Source organism: Fistularia commersonii, chromosome 28, assembly GCF_037954325.1.
Source record: "Fistularia commersonii isolate RoL2024-O1a breed Wild chromosome 28, RoL_Fcom_v1.0, whole genome shotgun sequence".
NCBI lineage: Eukaryota > Metazoa > Chordata > Actinopteri > Syngnathiformes > Fistulariidae > Fistularia > Fistularia commersonii.
Genome location: NC_141311.1, coordinates 9745227 through 9763125, shown reverse-complemented (window position 1 = coordinate 9763125; position 17899 = coordinate 9745227). Strand labels below are relative to the sequence as shown.

Here is a 17899-nt window from a genome sequence, read left to right as displayed (position 1 = left end):
CTAATGTGTATATGAATATGTGTGCACTGAATTTTCACTCCATTTACGCTGAATCTCTTATTTTGATTTTACCTTTACTCGATATATTCATTTTTATTTTATCTAGTTATACATGTTGTTTATCTGCTCTAGGTTGTTATGCTACCCCTTGTGCTCTGTCATTGCCCCTCAGGGACAAACAATGTTTCTCTGATTCTAAATCTTTGAATCCTTGAACCTGCTAACCCGCTGTCAGGTTGGTACATTAGACCAGCGGCTAACCTGTGATTGTAACACATCAGCGGGCTGCTTTTGTGAGTCCAACAATAGCATCCAGTCCCCGGTGGCGATGCCAGCCAGTCCTTCAGCTCACCACAATGCTCAGCAAAGGGCTTCAGAGCTCATCAAACTCAAGCTCCCCAAGAAACAACACTCCATTTCAATTTAACCCAATTTCCAGGGAGGGCTACAAGCTGAGGGCTTGCTCTTTTTTCATTACTGCGTGTGTGACTGGGGATTTTTACGGTGTTTATTTTGAGTTTATCATACAGAGGGTTAACACTCAAGGCCAGCATGCAAAGCTCCCATAAAGCTTTTTTTTTTTATCCTGACTGAGCAACATGACCACATTTAACTGACAGCCTCTTCAGTGCTTGTGCTTGTGCGTGTGTATGCATGTGTGTATATGCCCGTATGTGTGTGTGTGTGTGTGTGTGTGTGTGTGTGTGTACATGCGTAGGCACCCCTTTACTGATGCTTTCTGTTGCTCAGAGGGATGTACAGGGGTGTCTCGCTGCTTTGAACTTCAACACACACACACACTACCAGCAGTTGCCAAGCAATTACAGAAAGAAGCCTGCTCTGGCGGTGAGCCTTCACACACCAGACAATACTTGCTCGCTTTTTTCTTTTTTTTTTCTTTTCCCGTCCATGTTGTTTTTTGTTTGTTCAGGATGACATAATAAAATGTGAATGAAAAGATACGCCTGGTACCACGGTGTGGTCCAGGTGGCACGGCAGAGACGGTCCGTCCCTGGATGACGGGCCCCAGCTGGGACGCCGAGGGCCAGATGGTCCGCTCACAGCAGGTCAGCTCAGCCAGCGGGCCGCTGCACGAAATGGGTAACCAGAACCACCGAGAGCATTCTGGGATGCTGTGACTGCTCCCCTCCTTCCCCTCTCTCAGATTGTGTAGGTTTTCAGTGGAGTCTTGCTTCAGTGGCAATATCAGTCCTCCAGGCAGGAACATCTGCTGACTCTAGCAATCACACTGTCATCATCTGAATTAATACTGGATATTATATTTTTGCACTGGATGTTTGATTAATGAGGATCAATGGCAGTAATTATTAGCATTATCACATCCTATCTTGTAAAAATTGATTACCTTTGGCTCGACTCAACTCCAAAAAGATTGGTGTAATGCAACAACGAACATAACAATAATGAATTTGAACATGGTATGAAGATTGCACTAACAATATTGGTGTCATTCACATTCACACGTCGAAATATTTACGTACCATACAGGGGACTATCTTTATGCGGTAAGGAGTAATAAAAGCTCGGTCGCCTGTAATTGTATGAACATTAAAATGCATGGAAAAACATAAGCTCTTTATTTCTTCTCGAGCAAGTTTTGAGGTGACAATAATGATGATAAAAAATAATATTATTGTACATGAACCTGAAGGAATATTGCCTACGTTTTTGCGTAAGGTAAATAAACCTCAACCAGTAAAAGGATATCAAAATAAATAAGAACATATCGGAAGTGACAGTTTGAATTTATGTAATTTGATCGATGATGAAAAAACAAACAAATGAAAGAATGAAGAACTTCCTAGACAGCGGCCTCTTCCGAGATCAATTATTCCACGGACGCGGATAAACGACAAGGTCAGCCGCCGCGCGTTCCCGCGCCGCCGCCGCCGCCGCCGCCGCGCGTTCCCGCACCTCCGCTTCCTGCTCTCACGCACACGCATCTGACGCGACGTTTACCGGAGCGGAAACGCCGTCACTTTCAAAATAAGAGCCCTTACAAAATAGTTTTTCACGGGGTCCCCACGTCGGTGCGGCGTCACGCCGCGGGGTGAATTTTGCCACGTTACGTAAAGACTCGTGTCACGTGGTCCGGTGTGCATGTGTGAGTGTGTGTATGTGTGTGTGTGTGTGTGTGTGTGTGTGTGTGTGTGTGTGTGTGTGTGTGTGTGTGTGAGAAGGGGGGGTCTGGATTTTGTCATGATCTTCCTTTCTGCTTCCCCTTCCTCCCCATCCTCCTCCACCCACGTGACACGCGTGATCCCCCCCCCCCCCCCCCCCACGCCCCCTCCCGCCTCTTACAGCTCACTGAACTGAGTGAAATGTCTTTCCGACTAAATGATTTTTTTTTGCACGGTGGGAACGTTGCCATGGAGACAGCAGCACCCCCCCCCCCATTCCCCTCCCTCCTTCTCCACAGTCTACGGCAGTGAAGCTGTGGAACCGCTGTTGAAGTGTTGTCGGTGGACCGCAGGTGGCCTCCCCGAACATCTCGACTGCACACAGAACCCCCTTCCTCCTCCTCCTCTCTCCTCTGCTCATCCATGCAGCTCCTCTCCAGGTCCCCCCCTCTCCTCATCCTCCTCCTCATTACCATCATTGTCATCATCTCCTGCTCTTCCTCACTTCATTCGTCTAATCCGTCTTCTCCCGCCCTTGCAGGCCCGAACCCCTCCATCCACCCCCATCGGGGCGGAAGGGATCGCAGAAACATCACAAAAAAATGAAATAAAAGTAGTTCGACTTGTGGGAGGGAGGCCAGGAGGAGAGGAGCACATCAGGAAGGGGTGAGGGGGGGGGGGGGGGGGGCAGGGGTGCTCTCTTTTTTTTTTTTTTTTTTTTTTTTTTTTTTGCATTTAGGCAAAACAGCAGCCGTGATGAAGAATTCATGAAAAGGCAGCTGCATGACTACGGGCCGCTTAATGCAGAGTGGTGTGTTGGTGCCGCAAAAAGTTCAGGTTGCTCCCGTCCAGGTGCCCCCGCCCCCCCTAAAAGAAGAGACACGCATCTGGATGATACATATCATTTATTTCCATGAGTCACGTCCACACTATCCAACCGTCCCGGGACCTGAAACAGCCTCCTGACTGAACGCCTGCTCAGATACTGACCAATTAAAAAAGTAAATCTCTTGAATAAATTATATCATTATATATATATTTATATATATAAAAACAACCGAGGAATCGGAAAAAAAAAAAGGAGGAGGAGCGGTTTCGGAGAGATAAGTACAGCATAGATGATGTTAACTCTCGTGGTTGTTCGAGGACGGCGATAAAGACGACTGCTCGGTCTGAGTTCTAGTCCTGGTTAGTCGGATTAGTAACCGGCTCATCCTCAAAGCGTCACGTATAATAATGTTTTCATTGCATCAGGTTGACATCATTCATGTTAATATAAGCATGCAAACCCCATGACCATTCGGAACGGCACGAAACACGAGAAGACGGCGAGAGAGGAGGTGGCGGTGGGGCGGGGTGGGGCGGGGGCGTCGGGGCGGGTCGGGCGAACACGTGGGGGGAAATAAAAGTGGAGGATAGTTGGAGGGGATTGGATGGACAGAAAGGGTGTGTGTGTGTGTGTGAGTAGGGAGGGGGGGGTGATGAGGTTGGTAATCTGTAACCAGGCAGTAACACAGGGGTCAATCAGGGGAGGGAAGGAGGAGTGGGGAGGGGGTGGGGGTTGGGGGTACCGCTATACCAATGGATCAATATCATATCTACTCGTACAAGCCGATCAATAATCCTCCAGTTGTGATGGGGGGGTTGGAGTGGGCACATCTGTACCGCCTCCGTGCCAACTGTCTCTCTAGCTGCCCCCCCACCAGACCGAGAAGCCCCGGCCCCGAGAGGAGGGAGGACGAGCGGGAACCGCGGCGGACGTAACCGAGGTACTCGCGGACTTGGCCTCGTCGGACTGTTTACACAGGAAGTGCAGGGCGGCACTTCCTCCTCCGTCCCTTCCCTCAGAGGACACGGCCTCATCTATTAGTGACGAATGACTTTTTTTTTTTTTTGGTTGTTTTTTTTTTTTTTTACTTTTCTTTTTTTTGTGTTCCTTCTCTCACATTGAATCAAAACACACCCAACAGTTTCATTGTCAGTCATCAGATTTTTTTTTTTTTTTTGTTCCCCTTTGGACAAACAGTACACAAACTACCGAAAGAAGTACACGATCAACACAGTTACTTACATCAGGCAGAGGGTTAGAGAATGATTGGCAGCTGATTCCAGAGACGACATAGATGGAGTACAAACTAATGTCTATGAGAGACAGTGTTTCCCCACCTAGTGCAATGAGGCACGTATAGTACACACTCACGCAGACACACACACGCACACACACGTACGCGTGCACGCACATGCACGCGCGCTCAATGGCTCCTTGTGAAGACGTGGGACAGAAGACACTTTTGGCGTCTGTGGATGCCTGTGGACCCCGGGGCCGAGGACGAGGAGGGTACAGGGGGCGGGGTGACGAGCACGCAGGGTCACAGTGACAGAGGCACGTGCATGCACGCACGCACGCACGCACGCACGCATACGGATGTGCACAGGTACAAAACAAACGCCCACAAACACAAAAATGCACACGGATAAAAGCAACACATAGGTGTGGCCTTCTAGAGTCTGGTTGTAAGGGAGAAAGAGGAGGGGGGGGGATAATATTTTCCTCAGTCAAAGGTGGACGGTGACTTCTGGAGAAAAAAATGAAAAGTCCCAGAGTGATGGAATAAAAGACCTGAAAATGAGATAAAGTGTCCTTCCCTTGGGGAATGGTCCTCCGGCGGGTGCGGGAGAAAAAGGTCCGAAAAAGGTAGCGTGACGAAGACAGACAGACTTGAAGGTAACATGCTGAGAGCGGCGAGTCTGTCCTCGGTCCTCCCCCCCCCCCCAACCCCTCTGACATCAATAAAGATCACCGGGCTCTGGGGGTGGGGATGGGGGGGGTCAGACACCGTGGTACGTCCAGGATGGCTGAGCGACTATTTTCTCCTGCTGGGTTTTTTTTTTTTCTTCTATAGTACAGCAAGTACTGGACACCCAAGAAAAATATCAACCCAGGGATCCTCTTTGTCTTCATCTTCTTCTTCCTCTGCGGTCTGTGAGGACGCAAACCTTTGGTCCTGGTTGAAAATGACCATTCGGGGGATGGCTTCGTTTATGTTGTCACTCTCACTATTTTTATTAATTTTTTCATTCCAATACTTATTTTGTTTTCCTGTTTTGAGACACGTCCTAGTCCTCCTAGATGAGATACTACACTACTCAGAAGCACACATGGACTATGCACATACTACAAACCGTGTGTGTGTAGGCGTGTGTGTATTGTCTCCTTAGCCCCCCCCCCCCCCCCCTTCGGTGTGCACCTAACTCCGATCCCGTGTTTGCAAATGTGCGATCTGATGTTCGAGAGTGTAGCTTGTGATGGATCCTACCCCGCCCCCTCCCTGTCCCCTCCCCCTTCCCTCCTCCCTCCGGCCTCTGAGGAGTCGGCGGCGGCGGCGGGAGCGAGGCGGCCGGGACGCCAAGCGGCGTCTCCGCTTCTCTGTCTTGGATGGAGAGAATTATTCACAGATGAGAAGAAAGACAGGGGGGAGAGTCTGGAGCCGGAGAGATGATCAGGACCCTACGGAGAGACGAGGTAACGGAGAGGGGGCGGAGTTAGAAGGAGGGGTGTAAACAGTACACAGTACTTTAAGCACAGGGGGAGGGGCGGGGGTTACATAACCCATAATATCTTGCTATACAGATGCTCCTGCCTCCGAGTTTGTACACCTGATAGCTTCCACTGTATCAGCCGAGCGCTGCTTTCAAAGACGGTGTGTTTTTCCCGGAAAAATCACGCCAGAGTCGCCCCCCGTTAGCAGGGTGGGCGGGGGGTCAGGGGTCGGGGGGGGGGGGGGGGGGGGCTGCGATCGGCCGCTCGGAGCGCCAAAGACTCACGGTTTCAGTCGGAGTGAGGACTGTCCACCACGATGTGCGGCTTCGGGGAGGCCGCCGATTCGTTCTTTGACACGAATGTGCCGATAGCTTTTTCCTGCAAGAAAAAAAAAAAAAGAAGAGTGGGCTTTGGCGCTGTTCGAGAGGAACCTTGAATCAAAGTCATCGCAGAGAGACTCCTTTAAAAATATTAGAAAAAAAAAAGGTTGGACAGGGAGGGGAGGGTTGTTATATAACTTATCAAGGGGACGTGATAGACAAGAGATGAAATGTCCCAATTCATAGGCACCTCAGATTAGTGGACCCTCACTACAATCGTGACACAAATAAACATAAAACAAATTAATAAAAACACATCTTTAATATTAACAAGGCTTTAAAACAGTCGTATGAACGGGATTAAAACCATCAATGCTAGCAGATAAATGTGAGATTTAATTTTAATTGAAAGGTTTAATCCCGTAGAAATGACCGTTTTACTACAAAGTTACTAACGTCCTTCCCGAAATGCAGTTGATATTGTACTTTTATTCGAAAACAAAACGACCCGATCGTCCTTCTGAGTGTTGCGTCCTCCTGATGCTCCACTGATCACCCACTGTGCTGAGAGAGGCTCAGTCGTGAAAATAAATGGTGAATAAAAAAACACCCCAGGCCTTTTTGTTCAAAGGGTATATTCACGTTTGACGTGTTTTTTTGGATTTTGCGGGGAGTTTTTCCGACTAAACACTTTGCCAGTCGGACCTCGATATCGGAAAACATTCTAGCGGAGCCTCTAGATTTGGCAACAGTGCCCCCTGCTGTGAGACACGTGCTGCTCTCTCACCTACACTGCATCCTGCGAAATAAACAATCATCACATCCAGACTCCTGCCAGTATCCAGACCCTCTACTCTAACCCTTTAAATAAAAAAAAAAAAAAAAAAAAAATCATCAACACCTGACCTGACCGGTCCGACATATGCCCGTGGATCTCTTATTACATCTGATTATGATTATTACCATGTAATTATCAATTAATTACACCATCATGTCTTGTCAACAAGCAAATGGAATGTGACACATGTTGTGCAAGACTTGCCACACACACACACACACACACGTATGATCATGCTCTCACTCCCACGAGTGCACACATAGTCATGTGCAAACATTACCTCTACAAGCTGATGCCAGTGCTCGATGGGCTTGCGCGGATTGGCCAGCATGGCGGCCCAGTGCTCCCTCCCCGGGCCGTCAGCCTCGCTGCCCACACGACACATCCCTATAACCTCGTTATGACCGATGCTGGGCAGAAACAAGGACAGGGAGGAGGGGGGGGGAACAGGGTGAAGGTGGACAGGCAGCACTTGTAAGAAACAGACAAGAGGAGCCTCATTTATCAACCTTGAGTACTGAGAGCGGAGTGCAGCGGCTTGGGAGGGGTGCTGAGTAGCAGCTAGCAAACACACACACACACACACACATAGGCACAAACAAAGCCGTGCACAAGGCAAAAGATGGATGTCGCCGTAGAAATGGGTGCAAGCGCCGCGACGACGACACACACCGACGGAGATGCCAAATGGAGGGCAGACAGCATTACGAGGAGGCGGTGCATCGACACGCATAAGCACACACAAAGAGGCATGCGCGAGCACACATGAACGTCAGTTCGCCAACTGTCCCTACTCAAAGAAGACAAAAATATTAAAAAAAAAATAAACCTCCTTGTGCATTAACATAAATCATGCATATTCATGAGGGTCAAGGTTGGGGTGGTCGAAGAAGCCCCTCCTCCCCCGCCGTGCTAAACATGGCGGCGAAGACGCTTAGCTGCACTCACCAGTCGTAGTCCATCACGGCGATAATGAGGGAAACGCTCTCGATGTTCTCATTGGGAATGTCGAACACCAGCGCCTCATTGTAGGTGGGGTTCAGCGTGTTCTTCTTGATGGAGGTCTTCCTCTTCTTTAGCCTGCGGCCGTCGCAGATTAGGGAGGCTTTCACATAGGGGTCTGAGGGGAGATGGGGGTGAGACTGATGCTCAGGTTGAGGTAGGGTAGCTGCATCTTTAACGTTTTAAAAAGGCGAAAGAAACACGGGCGTGAAAATGGAGTCATCTCGGCATAGCAGGATTAAGAGCGCAAAGGCGGCCCAGGTTGAATCACTCCGTCATCCATCGCTACGGCGACGGCAGCCGGCAGGGAACACACACCCGCCGGCTCTGTTTCTATTCTGCGTTTTTTAAGCGTCTTTCACGCAAAGCAATCATCTCGGGATCAGCGTGACGATGATACGCTCATTTTTATCCCGGGTTGGGGGGGGGCGCTTAGTCAGAAATCCTTTTCCAGCGTATTGTTATTACTAACAACAATACTATTCCGGATGTTTCTTGGATATGATTAATGTCTTTTTTTTTTTTTTTTTTTAATCCGTCCTGTTTAGCCTCTATTTTTTCCACAAGTTTCACAACATTCGCAGTAAAATGCTAGGATCCCCGCGAGGAGACGCCCGCGGGGAGGATTTTCGGGGTTAAAACCCGCTCGATCTGAAGACACTGTGTGTGTCCAGGGTCGAGGAACGGGGCGCCGACGGACGGCCCACATCCTGCTCTGTCCTGAGTCACTGGGTTCTCAAAGTTTCTCAAACCCAAACGTTCAGCCCTGAGGATGCAATTTTTATTCGCCGTGGAGACCCGTCAGTCGCCGGACACTGACTCATGTCTAGTGATGAAGGTCAGCTGCCTTCACTGTAACCATGGTGATGAAAGTCACGACATCCACTGAAGCCCCCCCTTCATTCCTCATCAGGCCGGTAAGCTTGGCGTTTGAAAAGGCAGTGAAAATAAAGGAAGATCTGATTTTTGCCGGGGGAGAGGTGGCGAGAGGCGGGGTTTAAACGTGGTTTGGTCACCTGTCAATCAAATAAGAGACATTCGCCCTTTCATTCACACCCACTGACAGGAGAATATGGCGAGAACACACAGAAAGAACCCAAAACCCATACAACGGTTTTATTTTGAAGGGTCAGCCCGCCGCTGCGCTCACTTTGAGCCGGCGCGGAATGACAAGTCAGCCGCTGAATCCCGCCGGAAACCCAAAACGGCGAATGCTGCTCTCGCGTCAGGATCCAAGATAAGGCTTATCTCCAGGCGGTGGGCTGAGGAGGTAACTGCAAATCTCCTCAGATTTGGATTTCAATCCCCTCCTGAGACACAGCGCTCGCCGCCTCTTTATTTGCGATAAGTGGCAGCTGGCGGAGCTCAATCTGTCCTTCCCGCGGGATTCTCCGCGGTCCGTTTTTGACGAACATCTCCGCGGTATTTTACAACACCCGATACGATTGGCTTATCGGAGCGTCTGTGCGCCCCATTTCCCCCGAAACGCGAGCCGCTCCCCTGCGTCCTCCTACCTGAGAAGCCGGTCAGGTCCATGGCTTTGAGATTGGTGGCCTTAATGACGGTGGCGGTGAGCCGGCCAGCGGTGGGCAGGTAGCAGAGTGAGAAGTTCAGCTCCCCGAGGTCGGCCTTCTCCTGCGGGTCACACACACACACACACACGCATGTCATGACAATAAGAGACAATAAGATATCAGTGTGTTTGTAGCGAGGCTGCAGAGAAAAGAGCGGCGGGCTGACGGCCCGGTCCTAATCTGAACGGACAGGGTGTTTAGGCACAGGGGACGTGCCGTCACTGTAAATAAATCACATGGCAATCTGTCAATGTCCCCCAGTGTGTGTGTGTGTGTGTGTGTGTGTGTGTGTCATCAGCAGGATTCAGGTCACAACCAACCAACGTTGACCCTTCGGAGCCTCGCTGATCTAAACGCTGTTGAATTTAACAAATTAGCCGTCCGAGAACTTATTTGGTTTTTTAAAAAAAAGTTGTTTCTCACTTATTTTCCAACCATTTCTGTTGATATTCTCAGAGAGAGCGTGCGTGTGTGTTTTTGTGTCATCTTGTGATATGAGGGCAGACTGCGTGACAACACACTACAAATCTTTTAGACAACTGGATTTTGTAAACGCCAAAGTGTTGTTTTTATATTTTTGCTAATCTGTACCGCGAGCTTCGAAACGCAACCGCCCGGGGGTTTCCGCTCGGTTTTACGGGAATGAGAGGCTTCGCTAAGCCCGCTGTGACACGTTAGAGAAAAATAAAAGAAAGAAAGAAAAATAAAAAAGCTTTTGCTAGCTGGATATTCCACTTGTTTGTAGTCCTTTGTGGGTTATTATCTGATGGATTGAGGGATTTAATGTGCGAGTAATTATAAATTGGACTTTTATTCTGAGATGAGCACTTTTAGCTTCTGTTTGGAGTCAATATTCAATCATTTGGTTCAAATTTCAAAATTAGTTTTTCTTACATTCGGTTTTATTCTCATAAAATCTCTGCACTTATATATTTTTGAAAATATGACCTCATGTCACAGGGGATTTAGCATATTTATCAGCTACAATGGGGTAGCAAATGGTGAAAAATGCTAGCGCTATGTTAACCACTAGCCTTCTAACACAGAAGGCTAGTGCTACTTTAAGCTACTTTTAGCTAGTTGAAGTTGCTAATTTGTGTTCACGCGTACCGCTGTGCCCTCCACGATGTCCCTCCAGACGGGTTTGTCGCCGCTGCCCTCGCTGAAGTCCAGCAGGTTGTCCACCACCACCTGGCCAATCAGGTCATGGCGGGAAAAGCGGTCGAAGTCGTAAACGGAGAAATGCAGCTTCCTGGAATGTAGCTCGTTCAGCGGGACGCCGAACTGAAAGGTTTCATTGAAGACGGGGTTCAGGGTTTTCCTGTGGACCTGCCATAGGAGAAAATGTTAGCATCATTAGCACTTCTCTGCTAACACGCTAGTGCTCCTGACAAAAATATCCTAGCCCGTTTTGGAAACATATAACTTTATTTCTTAAATTTCTGGCAGATATTCTGGACATGTTTTTTTTATTTTGTTCACAGCTTTTCCTTGAAGGTCACTATGATGAAAACAGGGTTTTTTTAAAAAAAAAGGCTTTACACATCTCGAAGACAAAAATACTCGAGATCCGTGGATTTTCACAAATCTAAAACCTCGGGTGTTCGGGCTGCCCTTCCTGGGAGCTCCCGCCGCTCGGCTGGCTAGCTAAACCCAGCACCAGGCTCGCTAAAAAGCCAGCTATCGGATACAATGCTCTGAGGAGACATGACGTGCACAGCATTTTCAAGTTAGTATATTCTGTCAAGTAACAAGCTCTGATGTCTGGAGACCTTGAAACAATGATTTGACAACTTCTGGTTGTTTTTAGCCAGTGAGTGTTACCGCTCTGCGTAAGAATACAGATTTATAGAGCCACTGGCCGTTGAAGAAAACTACGAGAAATAGAACCACATATACATCATAAATTAGTGATGATACAGTTTAGAATACTGCACAAACCGCCAACTTTTTCTCAGAGAGGCCTTTGGATATTTGGTGCACAGCCAAGAAATCAGGCTGTTGGTTGACGGGCAGATACGGAACAGAGTCCGCGGCTAAATTAGCGTGGTTTTAAGCTAATTCTCTGCGCACAATTGTCAACGCGACACGGTTTGACAGAACTAAACCTGTCACACGTCACAATTCGTTATTTGTTGAGAAATCTATTTGAAAGCACCTTCCCATAACATACACACGCAAACACACAGACTCACCCTCACACACAAGCACACACACACACACACACACACACACTGTCTACGACAACGCCTATTAAATTTGTCGGCTCTCCCTACGAGCCAAATATTCCCTTTTGTCAAAACCAAACTGGAAATGTGGAACACGTCACTTTCTGGAACCGCTATTGTTTTTTTTTTTTATACACTCCTTTTCTTTGATCTGTAAATTCAAAAATAAAAATATTTTTGAATAGAATAAGTTACACCCTCTGAAGGATTTGTTACATGTTCTTGCCGGCTTCAAAACAGATCGCACTCCGTCTAAATGTCACGGTTGTTTGTTTTGATTCTTTGAATTGATCTGCATTTTCCTTCAGAAACCAGATCAAGACGGGGCCTTCCAGAGAGGAGGGCAAAACGACGGCGCCCGCTGAAATGTCTCCGAGGAGGAATAATCAACCTTTCCCTCAGCGGTCCGGCGTGTTGTCGTGGCAAGAAGGAAAAAAAATTGAATTCCACCTTTACGCCCGGGTTGCGGAATCGAATCCGAGCTCGGACCAAATCAGAGGACCGGTTATTTTCTTTTTTTTTTTTTGATGGCGCCGTGGAAACCGCTGTTCCCTCCGGCCCGTTGCCTCCGTAACACACCAAATAAATCTGATTAATATGTCTGTCGGGGGGGAGATGAGAGGTACGCTGCCCCCCCGTCACGTGGCAGCAGCAACTCCAACACATGCCGAATTACTTGGTGATCCAAGTTGCGGGCTGCTATTTGCCGTGAGCGGAGGCGGAATAAACGTGGCGTGGCGGAAACTAAACTGTGACACAAGCTCAGTTCTTCTCAGACAAGAGGCGACGCCCCCCGGTGTCTGATTATCAATTCGCCGAGGCACGGCACGGTGGGAGCGGTGTGGGGAAAAAAAAAAATGGCTTGATTGAAATGAAATCAGACACTGCAGACAAAAGGAGGCAGAGCGCTCTGCGAATGACAGGAGCTCCTCCGCAGCTGAAGGTGCCTTTGTGATCCGCAGGAAACGCGCCGACAAAGAAGACACCAGAGGGGACGGATTTCAAAACCGACGGAGCCTCGTCTCCGTCCTTCATCGGCGACACCCCGCCGGTTCGCCCCTGCATGGTGTCTCTGCTCTGAGCGGCCCGGCGGGACGCCAGCCGTTGCGTGGGACACCCGGAGGAAACGCCCTCCTTTCGCCGGCGGTCGACGTTCGAGTCGGATGGATTTGGGTTTTACATTTGTGAGTGATTTCTCTACGAATCTTTGTTTTCGAGCAGAGGCTCGGGGTTTCCGAAGGTCACCTTAGTCTGGAACTTCTTCTTCCTGTCAGGCAGCAGGTAGATCTTCACGTACGGGTCGGAAAACCCGTTGGCGTCTTTGGCCGGCAGGTCCAGAGCCTTAAGGATCTTCACCACCAGCTGCTCCGTGCTGACACACACACACACACACACACACACACACACACACAATACAAATCAATAAATTATTATAATAATAGTTCTCAGGGCCATATCAGGTAGGATTACCCCTCCTCCCAAGGTCCAGGCTGGATCAGCTCACATTAAACACACACACACACACACACACACAGGCATAAATACAATGTGTTCCCTCACAATGTTGCACACTGCTCATGAATGTGTGTGTGTGTGTGTGTGTGTGTGTAACTGGGGTTATTGAGCCAGTGGGGGCGTCAGTGTAGCCAATGCAGGCACCAAACAGGTTTGCTGTATGAGATCTATATCCGGTGCAGTCTGACACAGCTGACACCCCATAATATTCATGCATCTGCTCTGGATTAAGTATGTGTGAAAGGCTGATAATTATCTGCTTCATTCAGGATCGACGTTTCAAGGATAATCGTCTCCTTTCAGAAAATAGAAGAGGATTTTCTCTTATTTTGAAAAATCATTATCGCTTTAATATTCTCACATCTGAGGCCTTTTTATTTTGTTTTCTTGATCCTCGCGCCAACAGCGCGGATGCACGCCGGTCTTCGCATTGCGCACAAACAACACGGCGGCCCTATCTGGAGATGGCCATGCGGTTTATTGTGAAATTAATTAGGGGGGGGGGGGGGGGGGATGGCGGGTGTTAATCAGAGCTTGTTAGTCGGTGTCTCCCTTCGTTAGGCGGCGTGTCAGCGCTTCATTAACTGCCCCGCGAGCGCGCCCCGAACGTCAGGGCCAGTCATGACCCCCCCCCCCCCCCCCCCCCCCGAGCTGATTCCCCCTCCCCCACACATGTTTACAACCAATTAAGGCGATCGGACAAACATGGCCGCCGCCGTCGCTCAGATCGCAGGGGGTCAACCACGTGATAAAACCCCCCCGAGTATGTCTCTGCACGTCTGATCGTGAGATCGGACCTGAGATCTGATCACGTGACGCCGGGAGAAAGCGTGACCGTAGCCGCTGTTGGATTTTCCCACCCCTCCCGTCAGGTTTGCGTGTACAGCGACACCATCGCGGCGTGCAGCCAATGTCAGACTTTCAGGGTGCCAGAGCACAGTGGTGGAATTCACAAGCCTATGTTTGTGTGTGTGTGTGTGTGTGTGTGTGTGTGAGGGAGGGGGGTGTTCTTCCCACAGCGGAAATGTGTCAGGTTTTAATGTGACTGCCGATTGAAAGACCTTTTCCCGTGAGGATCCGTGAAAGACCGACACTGTTGTTCCGACGGTCACATTATCATTCCCCCCCCCCATCATCGCCCCCCCCGCTCTCACACACCCCTCCACCCCTGCCGTGGTGCGATGATGGCGCGACTGCGGCGGGAGATAAATCATCACGTGACTGAACAAACAAGGAAGGAGGGAACATGAACAGTTTTCATTATGATCCCCCACCCGGACTCCCCCCACCCTTCCCCAGCTCCATTGCTGATTCTCTGTAACTCAGGCCATAAGGCAGCATGTTGACAGGGGCCGCCGCTTAAACTGCCCCCCCCCCCCTTTCCATATTTATAATTCATGAGTGAATCGCTCCTTTTCTTTCCCGACCATCAGCACTTTCTGCCATTGTAATGTTTCTACAGACCCACAAACGCCCCCTCCCCCCTTACTTACAGTAACAGACAGATTTATAGCATGTCCTCTCACAGCTCACGGAGGGGAGGGGGGTATTTAAAGGGGAGTTGGGGTCCCTGAAAGAGCAATTCTTCAATATTCATGATTCTGTGTGGTTCCTGGACACAAACATTGCGTTTGATTTAAAAAGGTGTTTGAACCTTTGGATTTGAGGGCGTTCAGTCGGGGCGGGAGTGGGAGGGGAGTTGAAATGAGGTGGAGTGTAAAACGTCACAACGCTGCAGGCAAGTAACAAATATTTTTCCACTAAATGATTAAACAGTGCAGACTCACTCCTCCCTTTTTTTTTTTTCCAGGAGTTTGAAATAAAAAGGAAGAGTCGTGAATTTAAATAACGAAGGGGAGAAAAGGGAGTCGGGCTCGGTGGAGGAAGCGACGAGTTCGCAGGGAATTTGTTTGAGTCGGTAAAACAGGAAGTAGCAGCTAAATCAGGTCGCTGGGGGGGGGGGATATGGAATTTAAAAATTTAAGCTGATACTATTATGCCGAATCATGGTTGGTGTTTTGCCGATGACGCACTCAATAAAAGGTGAGGTGTTCTTCATGTCCGAGAAACATTTGCTGATGTAATGTGCCGGGACGAGAGGCTTTGTGTTCCTGGCCGCGTGGGAGGAGAGGCGGGGCTTAAGCCGATTAGGTCACCTGTCAATCATATTGAGGCTCTCTCTCATCCACACCTATGCACAATTTAGAGTCTTCAATAAAACCGCTGGCTGCTATTGGAGAAAAAACTCGAGGGAACCGAGGCAGGACAACATGGGGAGAACACAGAAGACACATGCAACCCTGAAAATAATGATTAACGTCATCATGTTGCAACATCAACCCAACATTGGGATGGAAGGAGGAGAAATGAGATAGAAAAATCACATCTCCATAAATATTTGCCCGATCGGGGGGACCTACTTGAAGGCATAGCGCAGCAGGAAGCTGATCTTGCCGCAGGTGTCGCCCTGCTTGCCCTCGCCCTGGTCCCCCTTGGGCCTGTAGAGCTCCGGTTTGATCTGCCCGATGCTGGTGACCTGCTCCTTCTCCTCGCCGTGGAAGTCTGGGCTGGAGAGCTGGTGAGTCATGGGCTTGGGCCTGGAGGCAGGGGAACGGTGGGGGGGGGGGGAGAGCTGGTTATGGGATGTGGAGCAGAAATCTCAAAAATGAGTGAAACTGAAAACCGAGATGTTGTTTCTGTATTTATCTTGGATGTTTCTGGTTTCTGTGAGATACAATGAGGGTGTGAATGAGGGTTTGGACGTCTCGCTTTAGCACCTGAACCTCCTGCGATTGTGATCCTCCCGCTCACAAAAATACATGTCTGAAGCCGAAGAGCAAAATTTCGAGACGTGAACATCTCCAAGAGCGGATGATGGAACAAGAGCAGATGATGCTTTGAGCGCCAGAAGCTCCGCTCTAGGATGAAACCGCAGAACCCATCTGGACCTGCCAGGCCTCCCACTCTCCGTGGGTCACATGATCCGCGTGAAAGCTCACAGGAATCCGTATCTAACCTGTATGAAAATGTCCTCCGACAAATAAACGCATTTAAACAACAAGCGAATCGGATCGTTGGACTGACCGCGAGGTGACCTGCTGCTGGGAGTGGGCGTTGGGCAGATCTTTGTGGGGGTGGGCGCCGCCCCCACCTCCGCCGCCGCCCCCGACGCCGCCCTCCGAATTGGGCACATCCGGGGACGTCTGGCTCAGCTTTAGGGTTCCTGAAAAAAAACAGACAGATTCTCCTCAGTGAGAAAACATCTCGCTCCATGTTCTCATTGATCACATCGATTGGCTCGCATTGATTGAGCAGGGAGTGATTTAACCCTTGGAATGGGCTGTCAGAATGTTTTTTTTCTAAATGGTAGTGCGTTGTGAAAGTGGCCGTTGTTTTTTTTTTTTTTTGAATTTCGCTGGCCTCCCTGCCGCCGCTGCTGAAAATGGCAGTGCGGCGGTTGGAGGGCGATAAGCCGGCTTGGCAGCGCTCGCCAGCTTTGCGGCTCATTGTCTTCTAGTTCCGCGGGTTTCGTGACATTTTACCGTTTTGGCTCCGCGGCGCCGCTCTCATCCGCCTCAGTTTTTGTTCCGAGGAAAGAAAGAGGGCCGATGTTTCTGGCTAAAGAGCTCTGGGCAAATGTTGGAAAGCAGCTAATTCCAGGGCCGGATGAAATATCTTTCTGCAGCAGCTGGCAGAGACCAACAAAGGACTGAGGATTTCGTTTTGAATGAGATGGGACAGGAAGTCATTTATTTTGAAATCCCAGAGTAGGTCTGACTCCTTGCAGATCCGATTACTGATTGTCGGCTTGATCACGCTCGCGGAAATAAATAGATTTTTAGCTTTCGGATGTGTCTATTACCTTCAGACAGATGCGGTTACCATGCACTAAAACACTACACATTTAGGAAGAACTTTTGAAAAACATGCCGCCTCCTGAAGTAGAGCTGATCACGTGTAGTAAAAAGGTAGTTGATAATTTATCTGCTCTGGTTTGATGGGAAATAAGCTTTTTAATTTTTTAATTTACAACATATTTATATACAAACACACAAAAACACATACACACACATTATATATATGTGTGTGTGTGTGTGTGTGTGTGTACGTACAAACATATAATTCATACATACATACGTATGTATACACATGTGTATTTATAGACAGATATATTTATACACTCACACATATGGTAAATGGTCCCACTCACTTCAAAAACCACGGTTCGAAGGCACTTTACACTGGATCACATTTTCACACACTCACACATCGATAGCGGCAGAGCTGCCATGCAAGGTATCAGCCAGCAATACATTTATATGTATTGCCCTCCAATGTCCAACATACATGTAGTCTATATCTGTGTATATTGCTCTCTCTCTCTCTCTCTCTCTCTCTCTATGCATAATATATGTAATATACCTGTATATCTATCTAATATATAAATATATTTGTGTGTATATATACTGCTCAAAAAAATAAAGGGAACACTTGAACAACACAATGTAACTCCAAGTCAATCCCACTTCTGTGAAATCATAGTGTCCACTCAGGAAGCAACACAGATTCATTTTGACTTGTTTTAAGGACATTACATCAAAGTTGGATCAGCCTGGAGTTTGTTTTCACACTTTAATTTTGAGTGTGATTCCTAATCCAGACCTCCATGGGTTGATACAATTGATTTCCATTGATCATTTTTGTGTGATTTTGTTGCCAGCACATTCAACTTTGTAAAGA

General features: G+C 48.6%; 1 protein-coding gene across 1 annotated transcript in view; it reads right to left on the bottom strand.

Moving 5' to 3' along the window:
* Positions 1-4111: 4111 nt before the first annotated feature.
* syt3 (synaptotagmin III) overlaps positions 4112-17899 on the bottom strand; it is a 28785-nt gene continuing 14997 nt past the window's right edge. Inside the window, exons 5-13 of the mRNA XM_086175436.1 lie at positions 16244-16382; positions 15580-15756; positions 12890-13016; positions 10527-10745; positions 9357-9477; positions 7789-7960; positions 7121-7250; positions 5967-6060; positions 4112-5649 (exon numbers count right to left, since the gene is read on the bottom strand). Coding sequence (XP_086031562.1) covers positions 5971-6060; positions 7121-7250; positions 7789-7960; positions 9357-9477; positions 10527-10745; positions 12890-13016; positions 15580-15756; positions 16244-16382 — 1175 coding nt within the window. The 3' untranslated portion in view covers positions 4112-5649; positions 5967-5970. The remainder of the gene's footprint in view (positions 5650-5966; positions 6061-7120; positions 7251-7788; positions 7961-9356; positions 9478-10526; positions 10746-12889; positions 13017-15579; positions 15757-16243; positions 16383-17899) is intronic.